Source organism: Callospermophilus lateralis, chromosome 4 (assembly GCF_048772815.1).
Source record: "Callospermophilus lateralis isolate mCalLat2 chromosome 4, mCalLat2.hap1, whole genome shotgun sequence".
Classification (NCBI taxonomy): Eukaryota; Metazoa; Chordata; class Mammalia; order Rodentia; family Sciuridae; genus Callospermophilus; species Callospermophilus lateralis.
In genome coordinates this window covers 116328150-116348625 of record NC_135308.1, presented here as the reverse complement: position 1 = coordinate 116348625, position 20476 = coordinate 116328150, and the positions used below count along the sequence as shown (strand labels likewise).

Sequence of the window (20476 nt, the reverse complement as noted above, 5' to 3'; positions counted from 1 at the left end):
TTTTATTTATTTTTCTGTATCTGGAGAGCTACTTATTGAACAGTAGAAGCATGCACTTATGGTAAAAACTACTTGAATCTTTTTTGTTATTTAAAAATGTTTGTACTTCTGCTGGGGTTGTAGTTCAGTAATACACTGCTTGCCTAGCATATGTGAGGCACGGTCCGGTTCTCAGCACCATATAAAAATAAAGGTATTGTGTCCGTCTTTAAAAAAAAAAAAAGTTTGTACTTAAAAAAACAAAAATGGCTATAATATCTAGTGAGATTACTAACCTTGGTTAGGTCATTTATAAAAAATACTCTTTGCTATGAGAAGTAGAAAGAAAAGAGAAAAATGCCTCTTCTTCCTCTTATGCTATACTTCAGAAAGCCCACATCTTTAAAAAATTACAGGCTTGTTCTTTAGATGTCTTATTATTCAGCTACAGTGATTACAGTTGTAGGTTTCATTATGTCTAATTGTCTATGCTTATCCAAAAATCGTAGCATTCTTAATGGATTCCTTATCATGTAGTAATCATTTTATATGACTTAAAACACGGCATATCCTAACTGCTTATTTACATGTCTGCCTGGACCAAATAATAATAAGCATAATTATTAAGCAAATAATAAGCATAGTAAATAATAATAATAAGCAAATAATAAGCATAGTAAATATCAGTAATACAAGTATTAAACAACTTTGAAAGACCAAGCCAAGCAAGGGGATGTTTATAGAATATGCATGTTTACTACTAACATCCATTGAACAATCTTCTCTCTGTATTACAACTTCTAAATAATTAAAAATAATGACTAATGTTGCATAAAGTCCTACTTTGAATTACATAAGATTTTAATACTTTGGTTTAATCAACTAAACTGAAAATAATAGCACTTTCTACATTAAGAACACACCTGCATCAGATTTGTTTGTGTCTCTTCATTTCTATACAAATTAGACCTGTATCATCAAGGGCTGGGGCTGGGGCTCAGTGGTAGTGCACTTGACTGGCATGTGAGGCACTGGGTTTGGTTCTCAGCACCACATATAAATAAATAAAATAAAAGTCTATCAACAACTAAAAATAAATAAATAGAACTTTATCATCAGATATATTTTTTATTCACATTGATAAATGCATATTTGTGGTAACATGCTTTAAAAAACAATAAAAGACTAACTTACCCTTTGTCTAAAGTCTGAATCAGCATTTGGATTTAGCCCTAAAAGAGCCTGTTCATCCATCCCTGCTGTTATACTTGTAGTTTTCTGATTATAATAGGCGTGCCCTCTGATCCCACAGAAGAATCCACAAACATCTGCACATAAAAAACAAAGGTGCAAGAAAACAATATTTAATAAACAAAAATAGATGCTTACCCTGAATGTTACAATAAATGATAAAAATATACAAAGATGCTCACAAGTTTTAACAACCTTTTGAAATTTACTGGATTACAATTAAAGGAGCCCAAGTCTTAGAAGAATTGACCCTGTTAAATACTCTGCTAATGTGTAATTTCTAAAAACCTAAGTACACTATTAAAGTTCTGACGTTATCTTATTCTTCAAAATCTTTAATAAAGCACAGAAAGTAATTATTTTCTTTAAACAGCTGAAGCCATCTAATGTGTGCAGTGTTGCTACTTATTATCTCCAGTACTTAAAAATGAAACTGTCAACTGTATTAGGTTAAAAAATGACAGATCCAGATTATTTTGTTATAGTAATTATAATAATTTCCCTACTTCAAGTCACCAATACTATAAACCTTTAAAAAAAAAAAAAGAATGTCTGATCTCAAAGTTCAATATTCTTACTGGTATATTTACAAAGTACTGCAAGAGAAGTTGAATGAGAAAGGAAAAAAGAGTTAAAAGCCAGCTATTTAGCTTTTGAACAATGGATCAGTTCTACCTACTACCTCTGCAAAAGCAGAAATCTAGTCAATTCTAGAAATGTATTTCAGAGAAATTTGTAATAGTACATACAAAAATTCACAAACTGAACTGACTACTCTTATTTAGGGTCTTTTCTTTTTGCTGGGACACTTGCCTAGTATTCGTGAGGCCCTGGGTTCAATCTCTAGTAACACAAATCTACCACTACCACCACCACCGAAAATAAAAAAAATTTTAAAATCCTCTAGAAAGTAATCTATTTCTTCATAGTCCAGGTTCTAACATTCTCAAATCAGAACACAGTAAGCTACCCAGGGCAGCTTAGTTCTTAATGGACTGTATATTTATTTGAGCAAACTCTAAATGATGTGAAAATAACATCATTTGTCAAGAACTATAAGACAGGGAAAACAGGCTTTACCTTAGAAAGCTGTGGGTTTTTTTTTTGTTTTCCAAATTATCATCACCAAAGAGAACTTAAAGAGGCTAAGTGACTAATTGGAGGGGAAGGAGATACTGTCTTTTAGGAATGATGTAGCCAGGATCAAAGCCAAGTTATAGGCTATGGGCTGAGAATCGTGGAGAAGGAAGCTCAATCCTTCTCTTCCGGTTCATAGCATACCTGCAGACTAGAGAAGAGCAATGTAAACTTCCATTGTCTTCAGATTTAAAATCCATTTTTGAATGACTCCTCACCATTCTAAACCCCAACCCAGCAAAACTCATGACCCTACATTACATGGCAGTTTTCCAGTGATATTCTGCCCTTCATCTTTGCACACACTGCCCTTTTCAGTTACTTAGTTAGCCAATTTGTCCTTCAAATTCAACTTAGAGGTTATCTCTTTCAAGAATACTTCTTTGACTCCTTTTGCCCAACCCTTCAAATTGGATTAGATGCCCCTCCTAAGCATTGCTGTGTTGTCACTGTCAGCTTACTAGTTTTCTCTCATTTACCTTAAAAAGCAAAGGCTAGAATACTTACCACTGTGTTTCTAGGATGTGGAACACAGGTTTTGGATTTTAAAAGATCTGGGTTCATAACCCAATCCTGACATTAAAAAAAAAAAAAAAGCCTCAGGAATAACAAAACCTAAGAGCTCTTTCTATGAAAGGCAAAAGGCATCTGCTTCAAAATTGCAACAACTTCAATGATACAAAGTATGTAAAGTATGTCTGGCACATAGTGGGCCCTCAATAGTTTATTAATTCAGAGGTAGACCCACAGGGAATAGGAATCACTTAAAGCACTCTTAAACTAGTACATCAGCATCTTGAAGATGGGAAAACAAACAAAAAAAAAGATGTGCACTCCTCGCCCCCAAGCCAAAAATGTCAAGAAGAACTGGTTACCATTCCCCTGAAAAAGGCCTCTATGGAGAGAAAAGACATTTTCTATGAAATTGAGTTTCTATGAACTCCAGACACAAATACTACAAGGAACTTCATGTAATTTGCCACGACTTTAGAGCAAACTGCTTAAGCTTATTCACCTCACACTGATACCATCAAAAGGGAAAAAGGAAGTGGTCCTAAAGAAAAACATGATCAATAAACAACCTAAGGAAACAAACTTGTTACAGTTGTCAGTAAAAAGAATACACCTAAGAGAAGGCACTTGGATAACCAATATGTAAGGGAATAGGATAAAATACTTAAGTGTGTGCAAACAACTGAAGAGCTACACCCCAAGCAAAAAGGTAATGACGACCTTCCTAGAAAAAAGACTGGGCACGACACAGTTGTGCGGGTGTAAACATTTGTTACAATATGGCAAATATTTCAATTACACATCCTGCAAAGGCTGGGGATTTGCAAGGCAAGCAACACACTTAAGAATATTATGCCCTAACTTTTCCCAGAGAGTCATTATGTCGAGAATCAAATAATTTGGAAAAATTCCTCCACATCTGCTGAAGACTGTTTCAAAAACTAGGGCTTAATCTTTCCAGCCTTTTAACATCGCACTAACAAGTCGCTTTAATAAAACGTAACTTCCCCCAGTAACAACTAATTAGTGCCTCCAAAATGTACTCGTTTTTCTGGTTACAGGGGATCATCATGCTTCTCTACTCTTGCAGGATTGTGAGGAAAGGAAGGGAAGAAATAAAGTGTCTGTGCTGGCAAATTATTACACAGAAATAACAGGTTTTTTTTTTTTTTTTTCCTTTTTGTGCGGGGTGGGCGGTGGGGAATCAAGTTTAAGGTCTCTGCAACTGAAACTGGTGGGACGCGCTGTAACTCTATAAACGGGTCTGCGGAGGGGCACAGGAGTGTTGGTCCTCTTCGGCCCGCCTCGCCCCCCATCCTTTCCCCGGTTCCCTCCTTAAAACTACGCCTCGTGGCAACTCGGGTGATGAAACACCAGGTAACTGGCGGCCACGCACACGGGACGCACTCCGCGACAGCGGTCACAACTCGTACCCACCCCTATCCTGTCCGCCCAGCCTTGGGGCGCACCGCCATGGAGGGACCCCGGCCCGCACCCCTCAACGGCGTCAGTGCTCCCCCGGACCAGCCCACCCTGATCAACTTCCTCGCAACCTCTCGCGAACCAAGCCGGATCCAGGTCCCGCCACCCAAGAGCCTCGAGTCACCTTCCCTATCACTCCATCTCGTCTCCTCGCCTGCACTCCCGAGGGCCGGTCAGCGGAGTGGAGCGACGCCGCACGCAGGCAGCGGGGCGAGCGGCCCTCGTTCGTGTCGCCGTAGTCCTCCGCCACGGCCGCAGCGCTAACGCCGGAGACCGTGCTGGCCGGGGCCGCGCGCCTCTCGCGGCTCCTGGAGCCTTCTCTTGCGTGGCGCGGAGCAGGCAAGCTAGCAAGCAGGCGGGCGGGGTCGGCGCCCCAGGAAGGGAAAGAGCGCGAGGGCCAGCTAACGCCGCCGCCACCGTCGCCGCTGAGTCAGCGCAAAGCGCGCTCCCAGAGTCGGTGCCGCGCGGGCCAGCGCCAGCAGCCTCATGGAGTGTGCGGACGACAGCCTGCGGGCTGGGGCCGGGGGCCTACAACTCCCAGCATGCAATGTGCAGGCGGCGCTTCCGGGCGGCAGGGCGCATACGCGCTCCTCGCAGCTCGCTGGGAGGCGGGGTCGACGGGTCTACGGTGCATGCTGGGATGGGGCATCCCGGTGCCGTGCCCCCAGCCTCCTCTACCTCGTTCTCTCAGTCCGAGGGAGTGTCTGTGCTGGTTTCTAGCTGCGGGGTCAAGTTCCCTCTTCCTGAAGAGTTTTGTTAAGTAGTTGATAGATTAGAGGACTGAGTTCCTGAGATCGGGCTGACGTGGTTCAAACCACGTGTCAATTAATCCCTTTTCTGTGATTCCACGTGTCTGGAGTCCATGAGCGTGAAGATCTGATGAGTTCACTGTAAACATACATATCTATTTTGTCCATGAAAAGGACATCATTTGTAAGAATGCCTATTCATCGATTTTTCTCCGTTGGTACTAAGAGTTGCTTCATTTATTCGGTCTCTGAGTTATTAATTTGTTAATGCTGCAAAGAGGCAGTTGTAGGCTCCAGCCCCCTAGTTTTGAATCCCTCAATAGCAGTTGACCTCAAACATGTTACTTTGTACTTCAGTTTACTCATCTGTGAAATGGTAAAGTAATAGTAACAACCACAGAGGGTGATTGTTGAGGATTGTTTAGACGTGTTCATCACACAGGTGCTCAATATTTAGGTTTCACTGTTGATTATTCATTACGTTCTGAATGTAGGTTATATGTAGGCACTGAGAGTGCAGCCTACAAACAAAACTTGGGAGGGAAACAGGAAGAGGAATAGAATAAAATTTGTATAGCAACAGCTACATTTATTTAGTGACTCCCATGTTCAGTGTACATAACATTTTTTTGCTGAAAGCTTGTCCGCCGTGCCAATCAAATAAGGAGGACATGGTTTTGAGAAAAAGGAAAAAGATGGTTTATTGCTTTGCTAGGAGAAACACAAGGAACTCCTGTCCCAAAGACTGTGATTCTGCCCATCAGCAGGAACAGGGGACTTTTATAGAAGTAATTCAGAGAAAATAAGATTAGTGAGGAGAGATCAGGAAGAGAAGATCAGGAAGGAGAGGTGAGGGAAAAGAAGACCAGGGAGAAGAAGTTTGGGAAATAGAAAAAACATGTAAGTTTCAAAGCCACAAGAGATATAGTTGAAGCATCAAGTGAATCCCTGTTAAAATTTTATATATAAAATATCTTGAATCACTATTGCATCAGGTTTTTGAGGTCTTTAAAATGACAGGCTAGGATTTCGGTCCTATTTCAGAGTATTGCCAGAGTCTAGCCTAATGCCAGTCTGTAGATAAAAACTCAATGAACAAATCACTACATGAATTATGTTAGCTGTGATGATCAACCAGGGACTATGGAGTCCCAGTACTAATCCTGGCAGTCTATAATTTGTTCACATGTTCCACTGCTTCATCCTAAAGACTTTAGTCCATTGTACTGTAATTGCCTTTACTTGCCTTTTTCATTCATAAATTCATTTTGCAAGCACTTCATATGTTAAATACACAAAGCTTATCTAGTATCTATAGCTTATCTACAGTATACTTAGTAACATTGGCCCTTTCCTTCATGGTGGTTCAAATACCCAAGATAGTAAAACATCTCTTTCAGGTTTATAAACATGTATTATTTCAGAACAAATAAGAACTGAGTGGAAACCAACTGAAGTGGACCTGAGAAGGCGATTACATTTGATCATTCCATATTCTGGCTGCCCTATCCATGAAGAGATGGTTTTTCATCTCAGGCTAACATAAGATGCTAGTTATCAATTTTTTAAATATTTATTTTTTAATTGTAAAACAATTCAAAGGTATTGAAAACAATACCTTTATTTTACTTAGATGTGGTGCTGAGGATCGAACTCAGGGCCTCCCATGTGCTAGGCGAGCACTCTACTGCTGAGCCACAACCCCATGCCCTAGTTATCAAAATATTGACAAATAACACTCATTACTTTAACATAAGGCATGTAAATTGCATATGGCAATGCCTTTATGTATTGTCAATGTTTTTAAACATTTATGTGGCAGACAGTTCTATGTATTTATACTGTAATTCTCACAACTTTGTGGAGGTAGGTATTATTAGCATCCCCATTTTATAGATGACAGAACCAAAGTGCATAGATGTCAACTAGCAGAGCTGTGATTCAAATTTAGTGTCTGACTCTTAGGGGCCTGTGCTCCTAGCCTGTCTTTCAAATGAAGATTCATCAAGGTTGATGGCATTGTAGATCTAGTACAAAGTTAATTCTTCTTCCTATGAATGTATTCAGAGGCCCCTTATTTTTTTAATCATACAACAAAATTTTTATTTGGGCCAGGTATAAGAAAAATATGATCCCCCTCAATTTATTTAAAAGTAAGGTTTACCTTTTATAAAAGTAAGGTTTACTCACTTGCTTAGCGTGCTCAACGCCTTGGTTTCTATCCCAAGGAGGCCCCTTTCTTATAACAACAAAACTTAATTTGTTCATGCTCCCTATATCCTTTTCTTTCAGTTGCCAGAGTACTTGAAAGAATTATGATAGATAACGTTTGTATGTTTATTTCGTTATGGTTTTATATATCTTTTAAAATGTGTTCCTCTTTAACATTATAGGGATGGAACAGGTACCATTATCATTATTTTAAAATTTTAATTTACAGATCAGGACACCAAGATGAATCTATTTTAAGTACTGTCTTCAAAGTTACACAGCTGGTAAATGGGGAACTAGAACTGTGGACTCCTGATTAGGAATTTCTTGTCCGTAGCATATCCTTTTTTTTTTTTTGGCCTACATTTATTCTTTCTTTCCCTCAATTTTTGTGATTTGTACTCCTAAGTCATTCTATTAATTACTTTTGCAAATTAACCAACTCACTGACTACTTTTATTCATTAATTAATTTTTTTCAGCTTTTCTGTTTACTCTTTCCTCTTTGAAATTCTCGCCTCTTTTGACTTTTGACCCTTTTATTAATTTCTTTTTACTTTTTTGACTACCCATCTTTGTCTTCTTCACCACACCTCTACTTTTGACTTCTTAACATGTCTTCCTCAAGCCTATGTTTTAAGTCATACGGTTTTCTGCCTATACTTGCTCTCTCTTTTTTTTTTTAGAAAGAGAGTGGGGGAGGGAGAAAGAGAGAGAGAGAGAATTTTTTCATATTTATTTTTTAGTTCTCGGCGGACACAACATCTTTGTTTGTATGTGGTGCTGAGGATGGAACCCGGGCTGCACGCACACCAGGTGAGCGCGCTTACCGCTTGAGCCACATCCCCAGCCCTATACTTGCTCTCTCAATAATTATCTAGTTCTGTAGTTTCAACATTCAGTGCTATGATGATCCAGTTCTATACTTCTTGTTTTAATATTCTGTACTCCCAACTTCCCAGATATCTACCAGTCTCACCAGCACTTCAACTGTAACCTGGATTGAATGTTTGATCATATGTTGATTCATATATTGAAACCCTAATCCCATTGTGATAGTATATTTGGAGGTGAGACTTTGGGGAGGTAATTAGGTCATGAGAATTGGTCCCTTTTAAGTTTTCATAAAAGCTAACTTTCTTTTGGTCATATGAGGAGACAAGAAGACAGCACACCAGAAAGTAGGACCTCACCAGACACTGGATCTGCCAATACCTTACAGACTCCAGAACTGTGAGAAATAAATGTTGTTTAAGTCTCCTCATCTATGGCAATTTGTCATAATAGTCTAAACTGACTAAAACAATGTCTAAAACCAAAGTTGTGATCTTCTTCACAAAGTATGCCTTCCTCTTGTTTTGCTCTTTTTCCCAATGAATTTCTCAACATTGCAAAGCTGCTAGGATTACCTTTGTGCCCTTTATGTTCAATGGCCATGTTCTATTGCAGCATATAGTTGTTTATCACAACTTTCTGTTCTGTTCTATTCCTTACTTTGTTTGTTTGTTTTTTTAACTTTGGATTAGGACATCAAAGTTTGTCTAAGACTTCAATGAAGGAAATATATTCACTAGTTGAAATGGCTATCCCCAGGTACTGAGGATGTGGGATGATTTTCATTTTTGAATTTTAAAAAAATTCTTAGTAGTGACCATGTACTACTTTCATGATCAGAAAAAAATTAAACCAAGTATAATAAAAGAAAAATAAAGGGTTGCATTTACTCTTCGAGCTTTGAATTAATGTACCTCCCTTATAAGGTCTTTCAATATTACCTTAATCAGGCATATGCTTGTCCATTTCTTTGATGTTGTTGTTTTTTTTTATTTCATGTCATTAATGTATTTTAGTGTCTTTGTTTTGTATAAAATTGGTGTGATTGTGTTACATGTTAGAAGGCCATTAAGAATTGTAATGCAAAAAACAATAAATAAATAAATAAATTGAAAAAAAATCAAATTAAAAAAACAAGGCCAATTCTTTTTTCTTTTTTTGGTACAGGGGATTTAACCACTGAGATATACCTGCAACCCTTTTAAATTTTTTGAGACATAGTCTTGCTAAATTGGTCAAGTGGGTATCTAATCTACAATCCTCTTGCCTCAGCCTCCCAAACTGTTGGGATTACAGGAATGTACCACCACACCTAGCTTAGTCAGTTCTTAAAGACAAGGTGTTCTGATTCAGTTTGTGGATAGTAGTTTCTCAGTAAATATTTGTAAGATTTTGGAGTTGAGCCCTAAATACCATAATTGTGAGCTGATAACCACTGGATTGTGTGTCAGATTCTCTTGATGTGCTTCACTTCAGTGTTTTTTTTTTTAAGCCTAATGTTATTGTTAACAAAACCTCATTCATGATGGGCTTCATGAAAGAAGTTGGGAAACAGGTCAGGTATACTGTCTTTACTGGTCCTGGTCCAGTTATAGATTTCTGTTTAGAGGAAGTATGTATATGGTAGCAGGAAGCCTGAGAGGCAGAATAGAGCACTAGAGCATTGTTCAGTAAAAGAAAACATTTTTTAATCCAATCATTTGCATGTTCCTTCATACTTCATTATAATGACATCTCTCTATCATTTGATTGCTAATTGTTGTGGATATTTAAATGGAGAGTATTCATTAATACTAAGTGGAAGCACTAAGAGGTTCCCAAATCAGACACCTTTAAAAGTTCAACAGATTCATTATATGTAACTATTATTGGGATTTGAACCCAGCTCATCCAACTCTACAGTTCTATGCTCATCTGTCCTTTCAGATCAACTGAATTGACCATCTCTGGACCCAAGATCTTCCTATTCTGATGAAAAGGAGAATAACTTTGGGGATTAGCTCCAGGGAGAAATGCTCCATTTCTTTTGGTAGTTTAAACAAGAAACATCTATTAAGTGCTCAATTGCTCTGAATCTGTACCAAATGAAGGGTTAGTACTGTAATCCAGTTTTACTGGCTCCAAATACAGTAATCTTTGTTACCTTAGCAACAGTATAGAACATAGAATACTTGGAAACTATGATATTGTCATCTCTGTGTGCCCCAAAGTTAAAAGTTTAACTGAAGCCACCTTGATCACCAACCACATGTCAAATTCCCTTTTTTGTATGCTGCATGTTAAGGTGTGTTAAGCTTAGTAACTTTGTCCCTACAATCTTCTTCATAAGGGCAGCAAATAGATCAGGTATGCTGCCTCTTCTGGTCCTAGTTCAATCCCTCACTTTCTCTTAGTCCTGGGAAGTGGATAGGATGCAAGAAGCCTGAGAGAATAGTGACGTGGAGTGAGAACTTTTCTCCTACTTAGGTCTCACTTTCCAACCTCTATTGGAGTTATTTGTCTAAATTTCTCTGTTGAGTGGGAAAGGCAAAAGGACTTTGCCTTTCTATTGGTTTATTTCTTATTTTTATTTTTTTAAAGAGAGAGGTGAGAGAGAGACAGAGACACAGAGAGAATTTTTTAATATTTATTTTTTAGTTTTTGGCGGACACAACATCTTTGTATGTGGTGCTGAGGATTGAACCCCGGCCACACGCATGCCAGGCGAGCGCGCTATCTCTTGAGCCACATCCCCAGCCCTCTATTGGTTTAAAGCAACAAACTAGAATGGTTTAGGTAAGGAACAGTCTTTACTTTAGAGGGAATAGCCATGCAGCTTCCTGTAAGGAATGGTATATGGTCCCTTGGCATCAATGGGAGGGTCAGACAAATGATCAGATCCTGGAAAAACTCCAAATATGGAGACCATTTAAGATTTTGCCAGCAGGTGGCACTTCTCTCCTATTCTTACCAAATACAGTCTTTCCAAGGTACAATATTCCTATTTCTTTGCTGTTATTTAATTCTGCAGAATGATCTTGAGTGTAGGCAGACCCAAGCATTCCTCTTTGCTTTTTGTAGGGGAGTAGTATACAATATCTGTATAAACATTGGAATACGTTTATATACCTTCTTTCCACAAAGGATTTGAAATTGCTTACAACATACAGTAAAATAGAAAAATATGAAGAAAAGGGGAATATCAATTATTGTAAAGAATATTCAATTTGATTTGGGGTTCCAAGCAGCTGGAGCAATGATAATGGTTCATTGTCAGGCCTTTGTGTGAATAGGAAAAAGAAGATAAATCCTTTTCTAAATTTTGAAATACAAATGGAAGTCCTTATGAGGGAAGTTTCTGTTGTGTCCCTTTCATCTTGCTAACCTAATTTTATGTTATTCCTGGCCTATAAAAAATCAAACAGTACTTTTATCACTCTATACCTTCAGGGCAATGTAATCAACCTGTCAAGTTCAACTGGATTCGCCCAGGCATTTATCTTGCATAGATTGTCCTGAGCAGCCAGAACACAACATCCTTTAGGTACGCTTGGGTGTGCCCAAACCATTTATAAGAATCCCTTCTCGAAGAGAGTTTTTAACTAGATGGATAAATAAGACCTGTGTTTACACCCAAGACAAAACTAGAGTTATACCGGGTAATGTTATAATCATATGCTAAATTCGTGTCTTAATAGGGTTCTAAAAAAATAAATCGGCAACTTTCATCTCTTTTAAGTTTCTAACATGAAACCACTAGCAATAGCTAGTGCAGGCGGGAAGGGGGCGGACGGGAGGGGGGGAGGGACAGGAGCGCCCCTAAAGTGTTCCCTGGTCACTGAGTGTTTCCGGTGATTAACTAGAGGTGCGGGTCCGTATCGCCGAAGGACCAGCGCCTGGCCCCGCCCATCGCTGTCTAAGGTTGGGACAAAGATGAGGGGCGGAACCGCGCGGGGGCGGGATCCCGAGAACCCTACCCGGGAGTGGATCCCAGAATCTGGGGCCCGGTTCCCTGCGCCCGGGGCGGTGGCCGCAGCGGGGCAGGCGGCTTTGTGGCGCGCGCGGGTTCCACCGTGGGAGGTGTGGTCTGGCGGAGGCGTCCGCGGTCCCCGCGCTCGGCCCGGCGGCGGGCACCACATGGCCAGCCGGGCTCAGTCCGGCTTCCCCGCACGCACAAACAGCCGCCTGGACGCGTTCCTGAGGCGGCACCTGGCACCCAAGGTCTACGACGCCATCCGCGCCTACGAGCCGTGCATCGTGGTGTCAGACTCGGAGAGGCACACCTTCAAGTACGTGGTGCTCAGCGACCGGCTCCTCTACTTGACCGAGAACCCGCCTAAGTCCATCCGGCGGGTCGTGGCACTGCGGGACGTCGTGGCCATTGACTTGGTGAGGAGCGCGGGCTAGTAGGCGGGCTCAGAAGCGCAGGGAGACCCCTTTATGGGTCCCAGCATCCTGCACGCTGGAAGGAGGAGGAAGACCTTCCCCATCCCGCCCGAGACTCCGCACTCTCTGGTTTCAGGAAAGCTGTGAATTTTGCTGGATAATTCCTGAATAGAGATGTCTTTCGCATTCTTGAGCTGTTCCCCCGCCCTATCCCCTTCCGTTGGGCTACAGGTTTGAAAACAGTATCGATCAAAATTAAGCTTTATTTATTATTATTATTATTATTATTATTATTATTATTATTATTATTATTTTGGTACATTAAACACTTAGTCCATGCAGGCACTGTGCTAGACCTGGAGAATGCAAAAACCAAATAGCACTCTTCCTAGAAGCGGTTGTGGGAGGGATCGGAAAGACAACACCAAAGCAAATAAAGCCTTGTGTTAAGGGCTATTATACCTTGCTTACTTTTATTGCCCTAACTCTTCAAGCATGCTAGGTGCACTCGAATAAGTAGGTGAATGAATGAATGATGCATAAATAAAATGTGCACAGGATGCTTGGCCATCTCAGGCTTGTCTCTTGATCCAAATTGAGTTCAGGGCATGCTGGGAAAAGTTCCTGGAAGGAGTGTCATCAGAGCTAAGCCATGAAGGACACAACCCCTCCTTGTTCCAGTTTTTAGTATATTGTTACTGTATTTCTTTCCTTCAGGAACAGTTGTATTTTATAAACCAGCAACTGTTGGATGTATTTTATTAAACCAGCAACAGTTGGTAGTATGGTATTTTGATTACTGTTCTTTTCCTTCCGAGTCTCTTTGTCTTAGCTGCTCTCCAGGTGTGTTCTTCCTTTTTTCCACTGGGGACAGATGTCTAGCCTCCTTTTACTTTTTCTTGCCTGAGTCTCTGTGTCCCCCAAGGGAAAGGTTGGCAATACTCTTGATGGAGCTGTTTTGCTTAGAGAATCATAGATTGTTTTGAACATGTCTGTAAGAAAATAATAAAATTAAATGAAGAGAGTTTTTTTTTTTCCCTACTCAAACTACCCCTGTGGGCTAATATTATTGTGCAAATTTATTTACTTTTTTTTTTTGAGTTAAAGTTGGAAGTAAACTTTGCCTTTGCTTTTTACTTACTACCATTATTTCCATTCTCTTGAACTATTTTTTAAGAAATTTAATTTCCTTTACCTTTTTTTTTTTTTTTTTTTTTTACTGAGAACTGAACTCAGGGGTCTTCTATTGCTGAGCTACATCTCTTTTTTATTTTTTATTCTGAGAAGGCTGGTCTTGCCTTGAATTTTGCAATCCTTTTTTTTTTTTTTTTATTGGTTGTTCAAAACATTACAGCTCTTGACATATCATATTTCATACATTTGATTCAAGTGGGTTATGAACTCCCATTTTTACCCCGTATATAGATTGCAGAATCACATTGGTTACACATCCACGTTTTTACATATTGCCATACTAGTGACTATTGTAATCTGCTATCTTTCCTATCCTCTACTATCCCCCCTCCCCTCCCCTTCCATCTTCTCTCTCTACCCCATCTACTGTAATTCATTTCTCTCCCTTGATTTTTTTTTCCCTTTCCCCTCACATCCTCTTATATGTAATTTTGTATAACAATTTGAGGGTCTCCTTCCATTTCCATGCAATTTCCCTTCTCTCTCCCTTTCCAACCCACCTCTCGTCCCTGTTTAATGTTAATCTTTTTCTCATGCTCTTCCTCCCTGCTCTGTTTTTAGTTGCTCTCCTTATATCAAAAAAGACATTTGGCATTTGTTTTTTAGGGATTGGCTAGCTTCACTTAGCATAATCTGCTCTAATGCCATCCATTTCCCTGCAAATTCTATGATTTTGTCATTTTTTAGTGCTGAGTAATACACCAATTGTGTATAAATGCCACATTTTTTTTATCCATTCATCTATTGAAGGGCATCTGGGTTGGTTCCACAGTCTAGCTATTGTGAATTGTGCTGCTATGAACATCGATGTAGCAGTATTCCTATAGTACGCTCTTTTAAGGACTTCAGGAAATAGTCCGAGAAGGGGAATAGCTGGGTCAAATGGTGGTTCCATACCCAGCTTTCCCAGGAATCTCCGTACTACTTTCCAAATTGGCCGCACCAATTGGCAGTCCCACCAGCAATGTACAAGTGTACCCTTTTCCCCACATCCTCGCCAGCACTTGTTGTTGTTTGACTTCATAATGGCTGCCAATCTTACTGGAGTGAGATGGTATCTTAGGGTGGTTTTGATTTGCATTTCTCTGACTGCTAGAGATGGTGAGCATTTTTTCATGTACTTGTTGATTGATTGTATGTCATCCTCTGAGAAGTGTCTGTTCAGGTTTTTGGCCCATTTGTTGATTGGGTTATTTGTTTTCTTATTGTTTAATTTTTTGAGTTCTTTGTATACTCTGGATATTAGGGCTCTATCTGAAGTGTGAGGAGTAAAAGAATTTTGCAATCCTGTCTCAGCTTCTTGAGTAACTGAAATTACTGTCTTTTATTTATTTATTTTTGCAGTGCTGGGGATCAAACCCAAGTCATTGCACTAGGCAAGTATCCTACCACTGAGCTACATTTCCAGCCCTTCAAAATGTTTTAGAAACTTTTAAAAGCCTGGCTGTTTCTAGTGTCTTCACTATAAGCATTTATCATTTTGATAAAAAAAACAAACAAAAACCCCCGCTAATTTTAGGATATTGTTATTCTCCCCCAAGAGAGACAACATATGCATTTCAAGAGTTGTTAATTTTTTCTTTTTAAATTGTCAGAAACTGGAAAGTACTGTGAACCTCCTTAGGCCCAGAGCCTAGATTCCTCTACAAAGTCATATCATATTTAGTCATGCTTTAATGTACAAGGTTCACCTTTTATGGATGTAGAATACATAATATCTCTAGATGTGCTGAAGAAATCTGATTTTAACGTTAGTGTTACATTGGATGTCCATCTTGCACAATATAGTTTAACTTTGGAAGTTGTGGTAAGCATAATAATTACTCCAAAAACATAACCACATTCTAAATCCCTGGAACCTGTGAACATGTTATATTACATGGCAAAGGGGAATTAATGCTGCTAATCCATTGACTTTAAAATAGGAGATTTATTTGATTATTGAGGTGGGCCCAATGTAAAAGTGGAAGAGAGAGGCAAAAGAGCCAATGTCAAAGTGATGGGACCAGAAAAAGACTAGACTGAAGGAAGAAAGAGGCTCTGAGCCAAGGAACATGGTAGCCTCTAGAAGCTGAAAAAGGCAATGAAATAGTTTCCCATAGAGCCTCCAAAAGATATACTATACCACCAATACCTTTATTTTAAACTTACTGAAACCCATTTTTTAAATTTTTTTAGGCCTTATACATGTATTTTTAAGTTTTTTATTCTAACTTGTCATATATGACTGCAGAATGTATTATAATTCATATTGCATATGTAGAGCACAATTTTTTCATCTCTCTGCTTGTATACAAGTATAGTCACATAATTTGTGTCTTTTTCATACATGTACTTAGGGTAGTGATGTCCACCTCATCCCACCATCCTTTTTTACCTCCTTTCCCCCTCCCTCCCCCTCCTTCACCTTTGCCCTATCTACAGTTTGTCTAATCTTCCATGTTCCCCTTCCCATCCCCACTGTGAATCAGCCTCGTTATGTTATATCAGAGAAAACATTCGGCATTTGGTTTTTTGGGATTGGCTTACTTCACTTAGCATTATGTTCTCCAACTTCATTCATTTACCTGCAAATGCCATGATTTTATTCTCTTTCATTGCTGAGTAATATTCCATTGTGTATCAATATCACATTTTCTTTATCCATTCATCTACTAAAGGGCATCTAGGTTGGTTCCACAGCTTAGCTGCTGTGAATTTTGCTACATTAAACATTGATATGGCTGTGTCCCTGTAGTATGCTGATTTTAAGTCCTTTGGGTATAGACCAAGGAGTGGGATAGCTGGGTCAAAAGGTGGTCCCATTCCCAGTTTTCCAGGGAATCTCCATACTGCTTTCCATATTGGCAGTTCCACCAGTATTGTATGAGTGTGCCTTTTTCCCCACAGTTATTGTTGTTTGTATTCTTAATAGATGCCATTCTGACTGGAGTGAGATGAAATCTTAGAGTAGTTTTGATTTGCATTTCTCTAATTGCTAGAGATGTGAGCATTTTTAAAAATATATTTGTTGATTGATTGTATTTCATCTTCTGAGAAGTGTCTGTTCAGTTCCTTGGCCCATTTATTGATTGGATTATTTGGGGTTTTTTTTGAGTTTAGATTTTCGAGTTCTTTATATACTCTAGAGATTAATGTTATACCTGATGTATGAGGGGTAAAAATTTGCTCCCAAGCTGTAGGCTGTCTATTCACCTCACTGATTGTTTCTTTTGCTGAGAAGAAGCTTTTTAGTTTGAATCCATCCCATTTATTAATTTTTTATTTTAATTCTTGCGTTATAGGGGTCTTATTAAGGAAGTTGGGGCCTCATCTGATATTATGGAGATTTGGGACTACTTCTGAAACCCATTTTTTTTGTTTGTTTGTTTGTTTTACCGTGCTGGCAATTGAAAAGGCTAGGCAAGTTGTCTATCACTCAGCTTTACCTGAACCTAAGACCCAATTTTGGATTTCTGGGTTCCAGAACTAAGAAAGAACCATTAAGGTTGTGGTTACAATAGCCATAGATAGGAAACTAATATAGAAGCATTTCCTATTGTAGTGTTTAAAATGGGTAATCTTTTTTTAGTTGTTGATGAACCTTCATTTTAATCATTTATTTATATGCAGTTCTGAGACTCGAACCCAGTGCCTCATACATGTGAGGCAAGCACTCTACCACTGAACCACAACTCCAACCGCTAAAATGGGTAATCTTTTAAACATTATTTTTTTCAGTGAGTAATGAATATAATCCTGTCAAGGTATGAGTTTTTATAAAATAGTTCAAGGATTGTTGTAGTTCAGTACATGTATTAAACTTCATAGGATGTATGAAAGATGGTGTCATAAAATTGCTTAACTTAGTACTAATTAATAACCACAGATGTAATTGACCAGTCTGTGAATGCTGAATCCTAATACCACAGTGTGCAGAATTTTCCTGATTTCTGTGTCATCACACATAGTCATCCTATCCATACTAACTCAAGTTACCTTAGTCATTGCCAGGCAACTTCATTTTCCCCCACCCCCTTTCTCTCTGTGTCTCTGTGTGTCTCTCTTTAAACCAGGGTTCTATCCTCTTTCCAAGGCCACTTTTAAACATCCTCTTTCTAATACCAATTCTTTAATCATTCTTTTCCATTCTGTATGGTTTTCTCATTTTACTCTACAAGTTTGTCTTGTTATTTAACTTTCAGTTGTCTCAAGTTCACATTCTGCCTTTGTTCTTATTGTCACATAGTTGCTGGACTTTAGTAATTCCTAAACAAACCTGTCTTTATGCTTCTGGATTCCAGCCCTTCTTGTTTGATGTTGGGCCAGATAACTCCATTTAGTGCTTGTTCTATGTCAGGGTTATACTTTAGGAAAAAAATCTGCAAATATGGAGATGAAATTCCACTTTCTTCTCTAAGGGAGAAGATTCTCTAAGGGAGTGGAGGTTGAAGTAACAATCACAAAAAGTTACACCAGAAGTCTACACATGGTTTTTTGAGAGGTTAAAAATTTGGAGAGGGGGCTGAGGATTTAGCTCAGTTGGTAAAGTGCTTGCCTTGCATGCACAAGGCCCTGAGTTCAATTTCCATCACCACAAAAAAAAAAAAAAAAAAAAGTTTAGGGCTGGGGATGTGGCTCAAGCGGTAGCGCACTCGCTTGGCAAGGGTGCGGCCCGGGTTCGATCCTCAGCACCACATACAAATATGTATCTGCCGAAAACTAAAAGTTTCAGATGGATTCATTCTCCTTCAGAGCCATCTCGTCACCTACAGGAAATATCTATCAATTCCAGCAGCCCTGCCTCTGTTTCTTTCTGTTTCCTTTCACACTCTCCTAGAAATCCCAGGCTCCATGAAACTTCTTGGACAGACAACAAATGCACCCTTAACATGTTGGCTTGTTGCCAGGCACATTTCTTTCTACTTCGAGATGGATAAGATCATCACACTAATAATCAATTGTGTCACCTTTTGTTTATGAAGACGTGGAGAACTAGGAACTCCCCTACACTGCCAGTAGGACTTGGCAATATCTAATAAAATTGTGGACTTCTTACTCACCAATTCCATTCTTAATATATGCCTAAAATGTGCATAATCTTGAAATACTGTGTCCAAGAATAATTAAATAGCAATATTTAAAATAGAAAAAATTAAATATCAATAGTAAATTGGCAAATAAATAATATTCAGTAATGAAAAGAATGAGTTAAATATAGTTATATCTTAATAACATAGAATAGAAAAAAAATTTCTAGAAGCTACATGAAGTATTATGCCATTGATATAAAGATAGGCCAAGATGATATATGGCTTAGGGATACATACATAATTAGTAACAGTAGGAAAACATTAATGAGAATTATAAGTACTGAAGAGAGTAGTTATACCTGAGGAGAGAAATTGAAGCTAGAAAAGGGAGCATAAGCAACTAACTTTAAAAAAAAATGAAGCATATATGGCAAAATATTCGCTGGGTTGATATGCAGGAGTGAGTGTTCATTACATTCTCTGTGCTATTTTTCATGTTTAGATTTTTAAAATGTCATATACATATACTGTTTGCCCTCGAGAAAGTTCCATTTGCAAATCATATTTGATGACAGAAACACTTAAAAAATTAGATCTAGTGACTGGTTCCCAACTCTCAGTTATCAGTGATAATGGAAATGGGAATTAATAAAATTAAAATCCACAGAGGATGAAATTCATAAACAATTCTACCTTTACTTAACTACTTTCACCAGGACTTATCTAGAATGGACTTATTTAGGTTCATTGTTTCAGGCTTGCTAAAATCTCTCATCAAGGCTGTAAGATGCTAATAAATGAAGCAATGGCCAAATAAGAGGACAGCCCAAAGGAAGAGGGCAAAGAGAAATGAACAAATGCTAAAGTGAATTAAACTGTCCTCAGAACTGGAAATGACTCTTACAGTTAAATAATGGAACTACGTAGAGGTGCTGAGGAAATGGATTTTTTCCCCCCTTTGCAGTACGTGAACTCATATGACACCCTTAACTTTTCAACAGGTACTCATTACCCACAGGATTAAAATCTAAATGTCTTAACTGAAAAACATTTCAGTTCTTAACATGAAGAACCTTAGATGGTCCTTGCTCAAAGTGTAGCCTTGCTCTTTGCCCAGTTCTCGCTTGCATTTCAGTCACAAAAAGAACACTCAGGGACCAGGCGCAGTGGCGCATGCCTGTAATCCCAGTGGCTTGGGAGGCTGAGGCAGAAGGATGAGAGTTAAAAGCCAGCCTCAGCAAAAACAATGCACTAAGCAACTCAGTGAGACCCTGCCTCTAAATAAACTACAAAATAAGGCTGGGGATTTGGCTCAGTGCTTGAGTGCCCCTGAGTTCAATCCCCAGTACTGGGGTGAGGTGGAGAGGTGCGGAAGAACACTCAGGGGTTGGGACTGTGGCTGAGCTGGAGAGGAGTTCTAAGAAAGAGGAGGAGGAGGAGGAGGAGGAGGAGGAGGAGGAGGGGGAGGGGAGGGGGGGAGAAGGAGGAGGAGGAGGAGAGGGAGGGGGAGGGGGAGGGGAGGGAGGAGGGGGAGGGGAGGGGGGAGGAGGAGGAGGAGGAGGAGGAGGTTGTCTACCTTCCATCCACTTGTAAACTGTTGAGGATTTGAAATGATTATGTAATACAGGACTCAGCACATAGGAGACACTTAAAAATTGTGTAATAAATAAAAGAACATGGCTCATCTTATTAGTATGTGTTCATGAGCAGCTTTTTTTAAAAAATAAGTTAAATAATTACAACTAATAAT

General features: G+C 39.2%; 2 protein-coding genes across 6 annotated transcripts in view; one reads left to right on the top strand and one right to left on the bottom strand.

Moving 5' to 3' along the window:
* Xpot (exportin for tRNA) overlaps positions 1–4850 on the bottom strand; it is a 39326-nt gene extending 34476 nt beyond the window's left edge. The window contains exons 1-2 of one of the 3 annotated variants that reach the window (XM_076854818.1): positions 4487–4850; positions 1174–1307 (exon numbers count right to left, since the gene is read on the bottom strand). In XM_076854818.1, coding sequence (XP_076710933.1) covers positions 1174–1233 — 60 coding nt within the window. In that variant the 5' untranslated portion in view covers positions 1234–1307; positions 4487–4850. Of the gene's footprint in view, positions 1–902; positions 1028–1173; positions 1308–2310; positions 2334–4486 lie in introns of those variants that run through there. The other 2 variants (XM_076854819.1, XM_076854820.1) reach the window with 2 other exon arrangements.
* Positions 4851–12105: 7255 nt separating this feature from the next.
* Positions 12106–20476, top strand: part of C4H12orf56 (chromosome 4 C12orf56 homolog) — an 85375-nt gene continuing 77004 nt past the window's right edge. For all 3 annotated transcript variants that reach the window (XM_076853070.1, XM_076853068.1, XM_076853069.1), the window contains exon 1: positions 12106–12523. In XM_076853070.1, the coding sequence (XP_076709185.1) occupies positions 12272–12523 (252 nt within the window). In that variant the 5' untranslated portion in view covers positions 12106–12271. The remainder of the gene's footprint in view (positions 12524–20476) is intronic.